The following is an 18,268-nucleotide window of genomic DNA, read 5'->3' on the forward strand; positions in this document are numbered from 1 at the left end:
GAATCATACAGCATTTTTTAATGCTAATGAATTGTTCTGGTGCACACAAATAATTCAAATAGTGCATCTCTGCAGTTTACAGAATTTTGTATGGCATGGAGGTCTTAAATGAGCTTGCTGTTACTACGCCTGAGTATGTATTTGGAGTGTTGAGTTATTTTTTTCCCCTTATTACATCTTTTAACTGTAGCAAGCTCTAGAGTAAGAATTAACTGCATTCATTCAGATCTTATGAACTATGTATGTGCTAAACATACGTGTGTATGTGCTAAAATAAAAATAAAACATGCAGTTCTGCAGATGTAGTTCTTGTTCTCTCATCTGTTAAGGTCAGACATTTTCTGTACATAATTTTAAGGTTTCTAATTGAGCAAAAGCCATATTCTGGGCTATGTAAGTGAGAGTAAAATGTAATGGCATGGTAACTGAAGATGACTTAGAACTATCTAGGTAACAGAAGGGTATGCTTTTTCAATAGTGATGGAAGAACATATTCATTTGTAATGAAATGACTGGGAAACATTCAAGTACTTTTAATTCTACTTAGAGAGTACACAAAAATTAGATTTTTAGGAATAGGAGAATTTTCTTTAGATTTTAAATGTATTGAAGTCATTATTTGTAAATAAGCCTCAGAAAATATTGAACTAAATTAGAACTGTAGTGTCTCAGTCATGCAAATTTGAATAATGAAGTTAGATTTTAATATTATTTTTTTTACTTTTGGAAAGTTTTCTGAAGTTTTATTGCTAGAAGGTACCATAAAATCTGCTTGGGCTAAAACTCCCAGATCTGTTTTACACATTATTCCTGAATGAATGTGGCATAAGACCGTTTTTTATTAAGATGCAGTGAAAATTTTTGGACCTAATACATTTCTTTGAAGTGTTGAACGTTTTGGAGGCTTAGGGATTATTAAAAGTTACATTAAAAAATTGCAGAAATTAAGAACAATATGAATACAAAGCTTGAGCTTCCATGAGCCAGATGTTTAGTGAAAGAGACAAATTCAGATTTGTCAATCTGAATTTAAGTGCCCACTGAAGTTGGGCACCTAAAGATAATAGGAATGAAAAGAAGTTCCATCTTTTGGTCAGAACCACACTTAAATAAATACAGTCTATACATAATTTCCTCCCCTTTCACTCCTCCTTTTGCTGTCCTCCTCCAGAGTTCTTTTTCTGATGCATTTTACCTGAGATTAATGAGATATATCAAGGCCAGCCTTTTCTGATTATTTTTGTGGAAGGCTGTCAAGAGATCTGATGATAGTCAATTACGATTCCTCCCACTTAAAATGGGCCATTGGCATAGAAGTGTACCAGAGTTTTCCCTTGGCCAGTACGTTTGTTGTCATGTAGATACTAAGTACAAACAAAAAAAACCCTCACGAGTGAAAGTATTTTTCCCTTTGAATTTTTTGAGTTGATTGATTGCTTGTACTACCTAGTTGCGTGTGCTTTAAAGCTCACTGGAGATGTGTCCTGCTTACTGGCATTTACAAGCATGCTTCCAGAAGCAGCCAGGCTCTTTATGATGTAAAGGCTAGCACTGATTTTTTTACACAGCAGGTCTCCTTGTGCTTTGTATGATCCACACTTTAATTCTAGTGACTCTGTTTTATGGACCTTGTAAAGCTCCAGCAGTTATGGAGTGAACCGATACTAACTCTGGAAACTACACATCTGAAAGGTACCATCTTTAAAAAAGATTTTAGAAACTGGGGAGTTGCTGGCATTTTTTGAGCTCTCTTCTTTCTTGAGAGGGATGTAGGCATTGGAATCACAAGCAATTTCAGAGTGGAAAATTTTCAAAAATAACTTGAGTGCTTTGTCCATCTCCAGCAGCAGCTTAAAATTTACATGGTCCTTACCTCCAAAGTAGTTCCTTTTCCCAGTAATAGTCATGAGTATCTCAAAGGAAACAAGACAGTTCCAGAAAATAACATGTTTTTGGAGAGTCAAATGCAGAAATTACCCGATTGATGTTAGACTTTTAATTAAAACTTTTTTTTTTTTTTTAAAGAAAAAGCTTATTTTCTTATCTGTAGGTGATGCAAATCCTTCTGGCTCCACAAAAAGAAGACTTCTAGTTTTCTGTCTAGAATAATTTTTAATTGGTAGAACAAAATGCAAATATAAACTTCAGGTGTTCAGAAGTGCTGCTATTCAGTAGCTACTGCTATTTCTCATCACAGGATCAGAAAGGTAGTGTTTGTGGTAGTAGCCTCAGAAATCTACTGTAGTAGTATTAGCCTACCTAAATGAGTGGATTCTAACAGGAATGTGTATTTTCAATTCAAAATACAGTAGAGGCCTTTACTAGTATTGGAAGAGTAATGTTAGGCCAGTAAATAAAATAACTTGTTTCACCATGAAGGATTAGTCATTCAGCAGAAAAATTATTTTTTTAAGAGTTAGGAGTGGGAAGAAGAGAGAATACTTTCTCCAGAATAGAGGACCTGTAAACAAAATAACATTTGCATGCACCCCCAATAATCTAGTTCCTGTTGCTATTTTGCGTGCAGCTGCATTGGGGCTATTTTTTGATTCATATTCCAAATTTAGAATTCCTTTTTTCAGAATATCTAGTACAAAGCAATTTTGAGAAATGAAAAACCCTCTTTTGAGTTAAACCTTCCAGCTAAAGACAACAGCATAGAGGTAGGGCAGATCTGGCTTTTAGATTTATCTAATGTAAAGAATGAATTGTATATAATTGTTTACCTGTAACTCTTGGTTTGAAAATTATCTGAAGGTGATGGATTTTTACCCTTGGGTCCTACTGCTCCAGTACAAAACAGGTAGTTAGCGTTCCTGCTGCTGAACTTGAAGCATTCTTTTGCACTATTACTGAATTTACACTGGAACAAAAGACCTGAACTCTACAAACATAAAAGCAGCAAGCCATCTCACGCAATGACAGCTACAATTAAAAAAAAAATAATGTGAAAATTATAAAGCAAAAGCGAAGTGAGACTGAGACAACAACAGACTGTCCCTCTGTGCTTCAGACTGCCTTTCAAGATCAATGGCAAAGTTCATAGATAAGTAGGAATTGCGCATGTTGATTATCTTCAGTGTTACGAATGAATGTGGTTTCACAATGGTATTTTTTGGTTGCAAATCCACAAGTTGCTCTGGCTATATACAATATATACAGTTCAGTAATATGACTTGATTTTTGTTCTTAGCTGATTCTTGATAATGGAGTAACTTCGACCTTCTTCTGTGTTGCAGCAAATTTCAGATGAAGGCATTGTAAAAATCTGTAGAGGATGCCATAGACTTCAGTCACTCTGTGTTTCAGGCTGTAGCAACCTTACAGATGCTTCTCTCACAGCACTTGGTCTAAACTGTCCAAGGCTGAAGTGAGTATGTCACGAGCATGTCGTGAGTATGTCATGTTGTTACTGGCCTGATCTAAGAAATTAACTTCTGAAGATAATCAGCTGATATCCACAGCTTTGCTTTAGCTTTGGGTTGTTTCCTTTACCTTTGCAACCAAACATTAAGTTAGAAGTACCATTTGAATATAAACTTGAGGGCTGGTCCGCTGTAGCTATTGTCCAAATGTAGTCCCCTGTATATTGGAAAAACAAGAATTAATATATGACAGATAAAACATGTTGAACCTAGCAGTTCAATTCTGTGCTTCCAGCTAAATATTTTAGGTACTAATTACAAGCCAGAAGAAAAGAAGATATAAAGCCCATTATTTTTTTAAAAGGTAAAAATATCTGCAGTTGTGTTGTCTTGTGCTGTTTGTACTCTGATGTGGTTTTACGCAGTCGTGTGTTGCAAAAATACAGCTGAATCATACTAGAGCATTGTATTTACAGATTTTATTATTAATGTGCTTTTAATATGCTCTGCAGTACATCCTGGCATTCTTAAACTCTGATATGGAGTGTGCCAATGTCTGTGCAAGCACTGAGGACTTACATTTATGGGATATGTTTTGAGTAATAGGGGCTCAGCAGTTAAAAATAATATAAACTTTTATATTGGTGTAATTTGCGTTAACGTGTATGCTATGATGGTAATCTCAGGAGGAGGGACAGCTTCAGCTTTAATAACGAAGCTCAGTCACGCAGCAGTTCTCTCCGTAGAGACATATAATTCTTCTTATAAGGTCTAATTTTAACGTAAATCAAACCAGAAGATTTTTGGCTGATGCTAAATTGCCATTTATGACAGGGATATGCAGGAGTCACAACTTGTACTTCAATCACATAAATGTAGATTGTAGAAATTAGGGAAAGCTACATTCAAATGCCAGTGTGCACTGTGCTGACATGCAGAGTTCCTTTAGTTGATTGAGTGAAAATAGAGCTTTTGTTACTGTAGAAAACGTGTCCTTAAGACAATTCCAGAATGACAGTCCCCTTCATGTAGCCGTTCATACTTACAAGAGCTTACGTGTGCCGGTGTTGGGGGCTTAGGAGTGTTCTGACACACTTGTGTTCCTTTGAAAGCAGTGCTGTTATTACTAGTCTTTTTCCACGTTTTCTCTCATTCTTTAAATTTAGAGCTCAAATTGGAAACAAAACGAGGTCTAAAGTGCTATTAGTTGTGCCGTTCTTTCCGAGGGCAGTACAACTGTAGCAGGAATTGACTTTGGTAGGTAAACTGTTAGCCCCTGTCTGTGCCACGAGGGGGAAGGCGTCTGCCGTTCTTCTCCGGTCAGGAGGAACAGTAGAAAAATGACCCTTTGCAGTGATTATGACAGAGGAGTGCATGATGGAAGGAGAGATGATACAGCTGGTTACATCTAGACTTTTGGGATCATGTATGGAAAGTACCAGATAAAAATTACTTTGGAAGTGAAAGGGAAACGTAATTCTGCACTTGTTTCTACCTTCTGAATGTTTCGGTGTTGCGTGTGAAAGAAAATTCTACTGCCTCTGTTGGACGTGCTGGCCCTGATAGGAAACCTTTGAGTATTTGCTGTGCTGTGCTACTCTTGCTTCAGTGTCTTGGATGTCCTACTATGCTGCTTTCCATGATACTGCTGTGTTCTGCAGCTGTTACCACTCACAAATTACATCTCTTTGGGAAAAAAAAAGAAATAATCCTCAGCTTGACCAACTCCCTTCAGCTGTTTTTTTCCCCCCTCTCATCATGGCATAGCTGTCTCCTTATCCCTTTTTGTATCTGCTCATTTAAGTGCTTGATACCTTCTCTTTTTTCCTGTTTAGCACTTTTTGGTGTTAAAATACTGGTAGGTGTTTTGGTGAGGCTTACTGAGAAAAGCACTCATGAAAGTGTCCAGGTTGGTGTGTGAAAGTTAGGATCATACTGCCTTTAACCCCACCGATGTTCTCTCTCACCTGCTGCTACTTCAGCAGGAGCGAGGAGGTGCTGTGTGCAGAGACACTCCAGCTGTGCCCAAAAGGCAACACAATGAATGCAGCTGTGAGGTCTGTCTCAGAGACCAGCTCGTTTATAGGAGCAGGGAATCTGCTCTCAGATACCGTTTTGCCTCATCAGCTTCTGTACTAGGTACTTTGTCAGGAATCACTGGTTGGGAAATAAGTGTTAGCTGTATCTGGAAAAAAAGAGCCCTCTGTAATTAAGTACAATCAGTAAAACAAAGTGAAAAATTGCTCATTTTCCTGCTGGCCAGTGCCTTCCCACCTGTTTTTCATACTGGGGCCTGACTGATGCATGCATGTGTTATATATAGCTTGCTCTCCCCATTCTGTTCTTCTGACTGACTGCAGCCCCAAGTTCAGGAAAGCTATAGCTGCTAGTAGTCTTCTGGTTTCTTATCCCTCTGTTTCCATAGTCGTCTTTTCAACCAGATGTGCAGTAAGTAGCATCCTTGCTATTTTGCGTGCTGTGATTTCAGTTTTATTCCCCTCCTTTAAAGTTAGAAATTTAATGGGGTTGGGGATCCAATGTTTTTAAGTGTAGGTGGGGTTGAAAGCAAGTAATAGATGAAAGGAGTAAGAAGGGTAACAAATTTGGCCTGAATCATGGCTTTTTTTGGGGTGCTGAGTTTTTCCCTTCTTATTTGGTGTCCTGGGTAATTTCTGGAGTAGCTGAGAGTATGTTATGTTAGGTTGCTAGCTGCCCTTGATGGAAGGGCATGAAGTTCCCAAATGTGAGTCTGGAAAGAAAACCCAGAGGTGTTACAACCATCCATTTGGGAAGCGGTACCTGTCTTGTACCTCTCTGTTGGCTGTTCTTGGGTTTCCGTCATAGTTTTGAACCTTGAACCTTGTTGCCGATGAGCGCTTTGGAAGTGGTTTTCAAGGGTGTGTCCTGCAGAGCTGCTTACTTCTAAACTCGCAGCTGTCCTCTTGCTTTTGGCTTGGAGGAGACTGATCCAGTAAAGTTGTAGTCAGAGCCCCACATCCCGTAATTTGGGCTTGTATTTTTCTCATGCAGACAGCATGGCTTTTCCCGTTGCACTTTCTCTAGAGATAGAGGGCTTTCTAATGACCTCCTAAACCAGGGGAAGGATCTAGATGCCTCTTAAGTGTTGCCACAGCAGGAGGTTCTTTTGTCCACCTTTCCCTGCCTGCTCCCCACCATCTCCAGTACAGTAGTTTGCTGTGGTGAGTGGGTAAGTGGCGTTTGGTTTCTGCTGCTCATTACATGGTGCTGTGGTTTCCCCTTACTGATCTTGATGCTTAATTCCACCTGCAAAGTAAAAAGTGTTCATTTAAAAAAAAAAGAAGAAGAAAACAAAGATGACAAGACACTGCATGAAGGCTTTGTTCCACATAGTAGTGGTGCTGTTTGGGGCAGTTGACTTCGGTTTTTGTTTTTTTTTGTCAGTGCTGCTTCCCAGTGCCTCTCAAAAGAGCATTAGGTTTCTCTTTCCAAAGCACTGTGTTATTTTCTTTGAGGTTGTGTTGGTGTAATTTGTTGTTTTTACTGTGGGCTTGGAGACGTTAAGCTCCTTGCTTTCTGGTAACTTACTTTACTGTACTTCATGCAGAGGCTCTGAGTGAATTTCTAGTAAGCAGTTTCTCAGTTTTGTGGCTTCCCAACATCCTGTGTTTAGATAACAGGTTTTAGATGCAGGCTTTGTCAGCATTTTCCTCAACTCGGGGTTTATTCTTGCGTATCTTTCCTCAGATAACACGTGAGAAAACTTGAGCATTATGCTTACTAAAACAAGAGGTTAAAATGCACATAATTATGTATAATTTTTTTCCATTAAGTGTTAAGAAGATTTGAGGATTGAAGTTGATCTGTTTTGTGACTGTTAGAATCTTCTAATAAGCTGGCTCAAAAGTCTGCCTAGTGCTTTTTAATTGCAAATCACTGTGAAAAATAGGCATATATATACATTTGCTATTGAGAGCTTTAAATTGCAAGAGACAGATTTGTATCTCGGATGCATTTGCTTTTCTCTATGTTAATGTTTCCTTTAATATTTAAAACTTTTCCAGGATACTGGAAGCTGCAAGATGTTCACATCTTACAGATGCTGGTTTTACCCTTTTAGCACGGGTAAGGGTCATTTCAGAGGTTAGAGCTTGCCTTGTTTTCGTTGCTGCTGAGCAGCTGTGAATTGATGTAGTCCTGCTGGGAAGGAATATGAGAAGAAGAAAAATAAAGTAGGAAGAACCCAGTGGAGGAGGGGACTAAACAGTGGTTTCATTTCTGGATTATACTTAGAGCTGCAGTTTGATCTATTTTGCCATCTGTCATCGCACTTCTTACTTCGTTCTCTCTCTTGTTTTTTAGTATGTTTCACTTGCATTTATTATGCTTAACATAATTCCAGACTTGTGTTGTATATTCTAGCCAAATTGCCCCTATAAAGATGACGCACACCCTTGTGATATTTACACCCAAAAAATCGCCATATAATAGATTATTTTAAGCAGACTTTTAAATTACAAAGATATTTACATGATACATTATAAACTATAAGCCCTTGTGCCCTGATTCATGCTGTAAATATGTAAAGTAAACATATTGATGGTATAAAATGCTTCAAGTTAGACTTGTATGCTTGCTGGGAATCTGAATACAAAAATAATACTCTCTAAACAGGAGTAATTTATGCTGCTGATATTTAGTGTGAACGAGAGGGGGGGGTTTTCTAGCCACAGTAGTTAAACAGAGTGGTTTTGTAGTCATTCAGCAGTACAGCCTTGGGCTTTTGGTAGTTGCTTCAGGCCTGGTTTGGGGAGCTGGAAGTTAAACCACTTCTTCCTATTCTTGTAAAAAATGAGTTGGGGTTTCAGCTGAGCTGTGGCACCATGTGGGCTGCTGCGAGGTCACAAGGTTACATCGTTTTCTTGAAATTAGTCATGGTCAGATATTGAAAGCATTTCAAAAAGCTTGCTAGGGAGCTTGCTTTTATAAATGTGAAGTGCAACTTTCTCACAACCTTAAAGTGGACCCTATTTTAATATTTTCAGCATTCACTACCAAAGTAAATCGGTTTTAAGGGTTCATTTTAATGTATGATGGTGAAAAGAGATGTTCCGTGGGCTTAAGTGTGTTGCAGATTAGTTGAGTGCAGGCTGATGTATGCAGAAGTTGCATTCTTCTGTATGCAGATTAGTTAGCTTTAGTGCACAGGCCATAAATAGCATAGGTTTGAAATTCACTCTAAAAGGGGGCAGGGAAGCAGGGCTGGGTGAGTGCTGATACTTACTGTTCCCACCTTACGGGGCAAGGAGGAGATGTCTCACTTAGTAAGAGGAAGGCTGAAATGTAGAGGTTTGGGAGGGAGGTGGTGTATTGCTTTTGTTTTGAAAACATTTTTTGTCCTTTGGTGATCAAATACTTGAAGAGCTTTAGTTCACAGTATCCTCTTGGAAGCTGTATTATCCCGTATTACTAGGCCTGTGCATGATTTTATGTCTATATGTTGCTTTATTTCATCTTTTGTTTATCTGTTTGTTTTTTGTTTGTTATAGAATTGCCATGAGCTGGAGAAGATGGACTTGGAAGAGTGTGTTTTGGTGAGATTTTAATATGAAAAGGAATATTGAACATCCAGTGGAAGAGTGCAGTGCATTAGCGCTTTCAGTTAGATGTGCTTTGGTTTTTATTATACTGCTGTGTTTGTCATAGTAAGTAAAAATAATTATTGGGAAATTCTGTAGAGGGAAGTACTTGAAGAGTGACTGGTGATTGGGTGTTTCTCAGAAATAACAGAACCTTCATCTGGTAGAGAAAGAGATACCTTGTTTGAGGGTTGACTCTCCTGTCACTTATGGTTGTCTGATTTCTTTTATTTCTAGATAACCGACAGCACGTTGATACAACTTTCTATACACTGTCCTAAGCTACAAGCACTGGTAAGTTTAACTCTTTGTGAACTTTAACATCCCTCAAAACCACACACATACACAACTCCTGCAGTACAAAACCAGGTTGTTCACCCTGCATCTAGAAGTTCCTGATGTAGTATGATTGCGTGCAAAATTTCATAAATATTCTAAAAGAAGCAGATTACTCCTAAAATATTTACATGCATTGTTTGATGATAAAATATCACCAAATCGGTGGGTAATAAGCAGGAAGCTTGTATTTCATGGTTAACATCCTTCATACCTGATTACTTAGTTCAGCTTATAGTGGTCAGAGCCTTTATAGATACTCTGAAGTGTTCCCTAATGGTTTTTCTTGGGGAGTATGACAGTTTACATAAAATACTGACTAAATAAAACCACCCAGTGATGATAAATGTAATTGGGAGTAAATTATAGAAGGCTTTTTTGACATAAACTTTTGAACGTAATTGGAGAGGATTGAGATGCCTTCAGTGGGGTACCCTGCTTGCTGTATTTCAAAGACCTGTTTTCTAAGGAGTGGTTGCTTAGATCTTTCAGAAAATCAAAACCAATTTCAGATGACATGAATTTGGCTGTTCTTCAGTCAAGGTACTATAAAATTACTAGACTCTCCTTACTATGGAGCTCCTGTATTGAGGGCCAGTTGTCCCAGAAGTGTAGATTTGTTATATACTACTTCAGGTCAGTGTGAGAGAACAGGTATCTTTTATAATCTGTCCTTAGATGGGATTAAAGGAAGGTTTGCTGCTTCATTAATTAAATTGTGTTATGATTAGTTAGTGTTACTCAGTGTTACTAAGGCAGCAACACAAGGAGAGATGGCTTTTTAAAAGGAGCGTGTTCACTGTTTTTTATGGCAGTTGTTTTTTATTTTTGCTTATTAGTTGTCTGACCTCATTTCTGTACCATAATTCTTAATGTTAAGCCAAACAAGAGTTGTCAGGAGATGCGGAGACATTTATTTGGGACCCTTTCTGTTCTTCTGTAACAGATATGTTCTTGTATTGTAATCGCAATTGTAATTGTACTTGCAAGAGATCTTTTGTACCGGTTCTGCTGGTGCTTCACTAAAGATACCACAAAACCTTATAATTTCCAAGTATTTTTCTGAACCTGCTTCTGTTTGCTGGCCTTTGTGTGTTAGCCCACAGACAGTGAAGTGTGGCATTGGTAAAATGGCATACCTTTTCTAAGGGAACCAGAAGAATTTATTTTTGTTTGTTTGTGTATATCCTGTGTGTAGGAAGGATACATACTCAAAGATTTTCTGGGTTAACAGTCGGACTTGATGATCTTAAAGGTCTTTTCCAACCTAAATGATTCTGTGTGAGTAAACAGTGATGGCTAAGAATTACGGACTAGGAGGTACCAAATACCCTAGGTGAACTAATCTTGATACTTCAAGTGTGAAATCACATACTGTTGATGGCTCTGTTAACTCTTGTGTAGCAGTGCCTTAGCGTATGTTTAGGTATGTTTGGAAACTCAGTAGACAGTGGAAATAAGCAAAAGCACTGTTAGACCAGTTATAACCATTAATCTTTGTCAGCATCAGAGTACTCACTTTATTACTTACTCAAGAAGTAATTTCTGGTGAAAGTGTTTAATAATTGTAAATTGAAGGTACTAGAGAAACTGTTGATATGATATTCCTGGAGATGAGAAGACAATTGAGTTCTTCAGTTAAGTTGATCATACTGTTTCTTACTCTCAGTGTATTGTGCCATATTTGATTTATACAATATACAGCGTTCAGTATATTAACAACAACAACAAAAAAAAGAATTTGACCATATCTCTCTATTCTAAAGATGTCAAGCAATTCTTTTTGTAAAATTCCACTTTATTAACGCTTTCTAACAGGCTTACAAAGTCAGAAAAACCATGTGGTTTAACACAAAATATCTATCATTTGGCATATTTGTTTTACAAACTTCTACGAACTCAGCTGTACATCCTGTATTGTCTTTTCAGTACCAAATACAGTGTCTCAGGAAAGCTGATTTTATAAGCTGCTTACTTCCTGGGACGGAAAACTCTTAATTAGCCAGCAGATTGCTGCCGTAGCCAACAGCTTCACATAACCTCCTGTCCTTCCTTGAAACAACAGGTCTATTATAAAAATGTTCTTTAACCCTGCAACTGCTGATGGTTTCCAGGCTGTGAGCCAAATCGAACGCTTGGAACACGCACATAAATGTGAGGTATAGGAGGGAGCTTTAAAGAGTTGATAGACTTTCGGAATGTAAACGTGTCGTAAGTTACAAGCGCTTCATTTCTGTTGTCTTTCGGGGACAGTGTGCACTACCCGTGGTGTTGCTTGGAGTCACTGCCAGCTGCTCACACTTGGTGAGCGAGTAGAAGCGGACCAGCTGGAGCTGAAGGGAAGCTGCGGGGTGGCTCCTCTGCAGCTCAAGGGGAGTTGCAGACCTGTCTCCCAGCCTCTTCTCTGGTTACTTGTCCATCCTGTTGAGCAAAGGAGACAAAAAATTGAGGGGCAAGTTGTTCTAAAGGGCAGGGCAGACCACCCGTGTGTCTGGTAGCAGGCAAGAAATGCTCCTGACTCTAGTGGAGGTGAAATAAGGGTGAGGCTGGGAGTCCTCAGGCTTCCATGTCAGGCTGAAATGAAAGAAGACGGATGTGTCGTACCGAGGGAAGGGAAGGATTACGTGGTTGATTCAGATGATTGGTGGGAGGTACTTTTGAGCGCTACTGTTTGCTTACCCTGAGTTAAAACGCGCTTTTGGATTGCTGCAAGTGTTTCTTCACCATTTGCTCTCTGAAAAACGCTTGGGGCAAGGAAACACTGCTTGAGAACCGGTCAAAGCAAGGAGCTAGCTCAGAGCCCAGTGCGAGAGGAGTAGAGTTCATAGATCCTGCACATTTCTAGTGCAGAAGACTGGAGAGCATTCATTTCACTGTGACAAAGAGTGTTTTTTAAGCCTCCGCCAAGGAAAATCTGTTTCCTGTTGTTGTCATCATCAGTGCTTCTCCAAAAGTCATGAATTCCCTAAAGGAACCAGGAAGCTGCTTTATGTGGTGCTGCTGCCTGAGATGCTGCAATTTTTTCCATGCCCTTGAAATACAAGAGTGTTAAAGAACATGCTGGAGAGAATTTTTTTGTTTGTTATGCTGACTGTGGCAAAAAAGATTTGCTCCTGCTGCACAAAATGTTTATTAATCCTTGTATGTGTAGCCTGAGGTGCTAAGCACTCATGTTTTTTTGCAATCATCTTTTGGCAAATCAGTCCGGTCTCATTGTTCTGTATCTCTGTGGATTTGCACGGGCTCGGTCCTGGGTTATACCTAGGAAAAGACGGTAGCTGTGAAACAGCTGTGTTAGACCATTTATAACTCCTGTCAGTAGATCCTCATCTATTTCTGTATGTTCTTGAGCAACCCTTAAAGTTATCGCCTCTTCCTGGCATGGCACACGTGCCGTTTGCACCCATTGGTGACGGAGGTGCATGACAATTGGAACAGAATTCCCACATTCACGGAGAGCAAAGGGGCCTGAGGAGTTTTGCCGGCGATGTGTGTGCTGCGACACCACTCGTTTTGAAGCAAAGTTAAAACCAAAGTACGGCCATGTTGTGAAGCGGAGCTGTTCCTTCTGTTACTCTTTGTGACTGTTTAATCGCTGGAATGAAGGAGGTTGAAGAGGACTTCCGAGGTTTAGAGGGGACTGAGTGATGTCGTTAACCGTTTGCCTCTCTGTTTCAGAGCTTATCTCACTGTGAATTAATCACTGATGATGGGATTCTTCACCTGAGCAACAGTACGTGTGGTCACGAGAGGCTGCAGGTACTGGAGCTTGATAACTGTCTTCTCATCACGGATGTGACTCTGGAACACCTGGAGAACTGCCACAACTTGGAGAGAATTGAGCTGTACGACTGTCAGCAAGTCACGCGAGCTGGAATCAAACGGATCCGAGTACGTGTTTGCGGACTTGTTCCGGTGGGAATGCCCGAGCTGTTGATAGTGCTTGAGGTTGCATGGATCTCACCGATGTCCCAGGCAAGGAAGGATGGAAAAACAGAATCTGAACATGGTTCTGTTAGGTCCGCGCCCCTAGAGACTAAACACAGCTTGCCCGTACGGGCAGCAATAATTGTCTGTTTATAACTGACGGCACTTCTGCTGCCGGGGTGATGAGTGTCGGTCTTCTGCTTTCTGTATTTTTCAAGTACAGGTTTGTTTTTAGGGCTGGGTAGTGGTACTCTGTAGCTTGCCTAAAACACACGTTAATACACAGGGCCAATAGCACAACATCTGTGCGGACGTTTTGGTTGGTGGGTTGTAGTGCCTTCAGGCCCTGGAACCCAGCCACAAACCCTTCCGCCACGTACCTCCCCTCTTGGGTCAGGGACCCCCTACCTCAGGGTGGGGGTGGGAGGGCGGTGCCTTAGCCTTTCTGTTGGACGTGTCCCAGACTTGTGTCCAAACGCTTCTGCGGTTGGAGAGCTCATCCCCGACAGTGACTGTCGAGGGCAGGTGCCCAGTTCTATTCCACGCTGCTCTCCAGGGCGAGAGCAGCAGGGCGGAACATGGGAGACAAGATGCAGGCGAGCCCGCTGCAGTGGCCGCAGCAGAGCGTGTGCCTCTCCCGGCGGGGAGCGCGCTGGGCCGCCCGGCGAGGGCTTTGTTGGGTGGTAAGTGGGAGCCCCGAGCAGGCGAGTGCCCAGACGGGAGCCTGCCTTAGCTGGGTGGCATGGGAGAATTACGTGTCAGGAGACGACAGCTTGCATAGCATCAAGTGTACGCACACTCTCTGTTTGGCTAACCAACCTTAACGAGAGCCTGCTTGCTAGTAACGATTGAGGCGTACTCCTCCTTTTTACTAGTTCTGTTCCTTTCTCTCCCCTCGTAATGCGGACTTTTCATCCACAGGCTCATCTACCTCACGTGAAGGTTCATGCTTACTTTGCTCCAGTAACTCCCCCTCCCTCGGTAGGAGGGAGCGGACAGCGCCTCTGCAGATGCTGTATTATCCTTTGACAGTAAGTGCAACCCACACAGAAAAATTTGTTGTTGTTGTTGAAGAAAAGAATGGGACTGCGAGTCGGTGGAAGGAGTCGGTTTCCTGACAGTCCCAATGGTGGTGTTTGGTCATCCAGTTTTGTGATAAGAAAAGCATTTTTTTTCCAGGTAAAAATCTTAACGTAATGTGCAGCTGTGGATTAAGTTGGTGATGCTTCGGTTTGTATTAGTAACTCCTTCCTTCTGTTGGCATGAGAACTGAAGTACCGTGTAAACTGTGCGGGCATTTCAGCGTAGCAGCTACGTGGTGAAAGGCCACTAAACTTGGAAGTTAATTTGCGTCTGTAAGCACTACTCAGCGTGAAGTTCTAAAGTAACGTGAGGTTCAAGTCCGTCACACCTCGGAACTGAACCTGCTGTTCTGTAATATACACGACAGATTTCAGTATCAGGTTTAAGGACAAATCAGCTTTAGCAGGTGTTGACCAAAAAACGCAAGGTAATCATGAGCTCTTACAGCAAAACAGCTTGGACTTTTTCATGATTCAGCTTCGTATTTAATTACGTAACAGGACATAATAGGTCATGTCAAAAGGTAAGCTAGTACCTCAAGGTAACTATATAAATAGAAATACCCTCCAAGTTTTTGAACTTGGTTCAGTTGAACTACATGTTAGTGTAAGGTTTGCCCGTCACTGAAGCACGTTTGATGCCCAACGCCATCAGCCTTTAAAAGGGGTGAGAAATCCACCGTGGTAGAGCTCGTGCACTTCTCGTGACTGGCTGCCACCGTCTGAGACGGTGCTGCCTGCGCCCCGTGTCCTCAGCCGCCTCCTCCCTTTGCAAGGAAAGAACGCGGTGGCCTTAGGCAGAGGGTGCGTTACTCGTGCTTTTCTGCAGATGAGGAGTGGAAACCAGGTTCAGTTACAGGAACTGTGGTGGAGCAAGGAGTTCTGAGCTGGCTGTCCCCACCCGTTCCAGGGACACAGCAAGCAGAGGGGCTGGAGTTGAACCGAACCAAACCAAACCTGTGGGTTTCAAAGGTAGAAAGCCAAACTCTTCACATTTGGGTTATTTAAGAAGCTGTCAACTTCTGAATGATGATGATAATATTAATAAAAACTATGTATTAACTCTTAAGGCCATGCTTTCATCCTTAGTTTTTCAGTGCTAGAGGATTAGATAAACTTTTTTATATTAAGCAACTTAATTATCTGAGAGAAACTACTCAACAGTTCAGAAAGCTTTTCTGTGTAAGATTGATCGTGTGCGTATATGTTTTAAGAGGTCAGGGCCTGTGTGTTTACTGAAAATTAATAGAAATACTGGTTTGAAAAGCAGTTGGAGAAGCTCCTACTGGACAGTACTGCAGTTTCCCCCCCAAAATTTTAAGCTACTTCATAAAAGCAGCGTGAACGTGAAGAGACTTGTACAGATACCAACAGCCGGGTTGCGTTCCTGCTCCACAGACGATGGGGAGGGGAAACTGAGGCCTCATCTTTAAGGCTACAGCTCGCAGCGCAGTACCTGGTTTTCCTGCCTACTACAAAACAAGCCGATCAGGGCTTGCTTTGCACAGGTAGTGGAGCAGTGTTGTTACAATCGTACTTAATTACAGCCGTATCTTAATGATGGAACGCTTGAGAGTTTTAAGCAGATTTTATTCTCAACTGTGCCAGGAAAGTCAGTGGTACCAGTATGTCAAGACGTGTTGCCTTTTGTTGGCTCGTTTTTTTTCTAAGAACGTAACGAACCTTGTAAGTCTATTGCATTAAAGATGTACAAAACCCAATGGAACCTACTCTGATATACACTCTTAAATAAAGAATCAGCTGATGTCAAATTTGAATTTGTTTTGATTATTTCAAGTTAGGTTTTCCATTAGAAGCAGAAGCTCTAGGGGTGCGCGCTGCCGTTACTTACCTTTACCTGCTGTTACGGTAAGTCTTGCAGTTAACCTGAACCTTAACGACAAGAGTAGCTCTAATGTAGGGGGGCGGGGGGGAGTAAACAAAAAGAAAAGCACATTTACAAAATTATTGAAAAACATTTATTATACTTAAATTGAAATGTGTACATCTTATTAAAAAACAAAAGCAATTTGCTGGTGCCATAATTTAATTCCAATTTCAAGTGAGCTGGACAAACTACTGTACAACTTTCAATATTCTTTAAAATTAGATATTTGGATACTTTCTAATCAAGGATTTTTCCACTTTTTTATAAAACATTTGGATTTGAATACGGTATGAGCTGAAAAGACACAAGTGTCAGTTCAAGAAAATACTAGGACCAAACAATACCCAAAGATGAAGAAACTTAAAAACATTACTGTCTATAAGTACATGAAGTTTTACTTTCAGTGCAGAAAAAACAAAACCAGGAAAAAACCTCTAGCCTTGATGAATTTAGATTTTAAAAATTTAGAAGCAAAGAAGCTTTTCTGCTAAGCACTTGAGCCAGTTACGAAAGAGGGAATGAAAAAAAAAAAAAAAATCAACGTTGCTTTTCTTCATGCTGTAGTAGTTGTTTACACTGAACCCTGCAGCACAAGAAGCGAACTATTCCCAAGCCCTTAAGCCAGAGATCAAGGGGGAACTTCCCAAAGGCACCAGATGACAGCTACGGAACCGTCGCTCAACGCCTTTTGAAATACTCCCCTCCAAGTACCTACCAGTTGAAACTTAACGTTAACCTAGGAAACGCTGCGCCGTGTTTCTACAAGGAATATCCAAAATATTGAAAAAGCACACTGCCTGTTTCAAAGAAAAGTCAATATTTGGTCATACGGAAGAGGCACTGGAACAGCTGTACAGCATGGACCGGAGGGCGGAGAAAGGTCAACAGAAAAGGTAAGATACGTGTCCGTAACAGCAACTACAGCAAGGCCTTTACCTGCTGGGAAGGAGACTTAGATGGTGTATATTTAGTGTTTCTTAAGCAATTTATTTGATGTTGCGGAAAGCTATGACAGCCCTGTGGTGCCAGTGGGTCATCTTCCCTCATCAGCATAATTCCACTAAGTCATAAAAATCCGCCTCCCACGGCTACTATTTTGAAACCCACAATTTTACAAGCAAAGAGTTAAACTGCAGCAGTGCTCCGCAGAGAACCTAGGAAACTAAACGTAAAGGATGCATAGGCAATTCTTTTCCATTAAATTCATTAAAGCAAAACACAATTACTTGGTACCCCATAGGATTTATATTAATCCCTCCAATAAGGTACTATTGATAATGCAGTTTGCTGCATGCATATATTGCATCTGTCTAGGGCTTCTTAAAAGCCCTGTTCTGGCATTTACACTTCTTACATACACTCTTATACACAATTTACACGGGAAGCTGTTTTGACAGCTTGACTCTCAAAGACCCGACAACCTGATCACTATCCGCTTAACTACTCATCTCCACACAGATTAATATGTGCTCTGCTAACATCAAAAAATAAAATCAGCGTAAGGTACAAGCAAGTAATAGACAAACTGGCACAGAAAGGTAAATGCCCCAAAATAAGTTTACATTCATCTCCAACTGGATACAGAGACTAGAAAAGCAGCAGCGCTTCGCTCTAGAAACTGTATCTACTGGCCGTAATTTGCCTTATTTCAGTAAAGGGCAAGCACCTTTGCTTACATTGTCTCCCCTGCCTGTACGTAAGCTGTCATGGCATTATACCTCTCATGAGGACACTTAGCTATGGCAGTGATAAGAAAGTTCACCTCTCAAACAGCTCATTAGAAAGGTCATTTTGTGTTTTCAATATGAAACATCTTATACGGTGAAGCTAGATCCTAAGGTTTTGGATGATCTTCATGATCTTGAGGCAGGACTTCATTCTGCGACGGAGTATCAGTCTAGCAGTCACGTGACATCATTTCAAAATTATATGGAAGCCTTCACCATTTTCAGCTGAAAAAGAAAAAAAAGCATCTGTCTTTTGTAAACAGAATCATAAATAATACTGGCCAGCGCACCAAAACGTCCCAAGTACGAACCTGGTTTTTACTGT

The 18,268-nt window shown here is 40.6% G+C and overlaps 2 protein-coding genes across 7 annotated transcripts in view; one reads left to right on the forward strand and one right to left on the reverse strand.

Annotated features, from left to right (window-relative positions):
- Nucleotides 1-16,106, forward strand: part of FBXL2 (F-box and leucine rich repeat protein 2) — a 55,725-nt gene extending 39,619 nt beyond the window's left edge. For 2 of the 3 annotated variants that reach the window (XM_056334239.1, XM_056334241.1), the window contains 6 exons: nt 3,240-3,370; nt 7,409-7,469; nt 8,894-8,938; nt 9,221-9,277; nt 12,998-13,210; nt 14,168-16,106. In XM_056334239.1, the coding sequence (XP_056190214.1) occupies nt 3,240-3,370; nt 7,409-7,469; nt 8,894-8,938; nt 9,221-9,277; nt 12,998-13,210; nt 14,168-14,275 (615 nt within the window). In that variant the 3' untranslated portion in view covers nt 14,276-16,106. The remainder of the gene's footprint in view (nt 1-3,239; nt 3,371-7,408; nt 7,470-8,893; nt 8,939-9,220; nt 9,278-12,997; nt 13,211-14,167) is intronic. The other variant, XM_056334240.1, reaches the window with a different exon arrangement.
- Nucleotides 16,107-16,284: 178 nt separating this feature from the next.
- The window catches only part of UBP1 (upstream binding protein 1), a 38,345-nt gene continuing 36,361 nt past the window's right edge, over nt 16,285-18,268 (reverse strand). For all 4 annotated transcript variants that reach the window (XM_056334237.1, XM_056334236.1, XM_056334235.1 and 1 more), the window contains one exon: nt 16,285-18,168. In XM_056334237.1, the coding sequence (XP_056190212.1) occupies nt 18,131-18,168 (38 nt within the window). In that variant the 3' untranslated portion in view covers nt 16,285-18,130. The remainder of the gene's footprint in view (nt 18,169-18,268) is intronic.

Source organism: Falco biarmicus, chromosome 4 (genome assembly GCF_023638135.1).
Source record: "Falco biarmicus isolate bFalBia1 chromosome 4, bFalBia1.pri, whole genome shotgun sequence".
Lineage (NCBI taxonomy): Eukaryota > Metazoa > Chordata > Aves > Falconiformes > Falconidae > Falco > Falco biarmicus.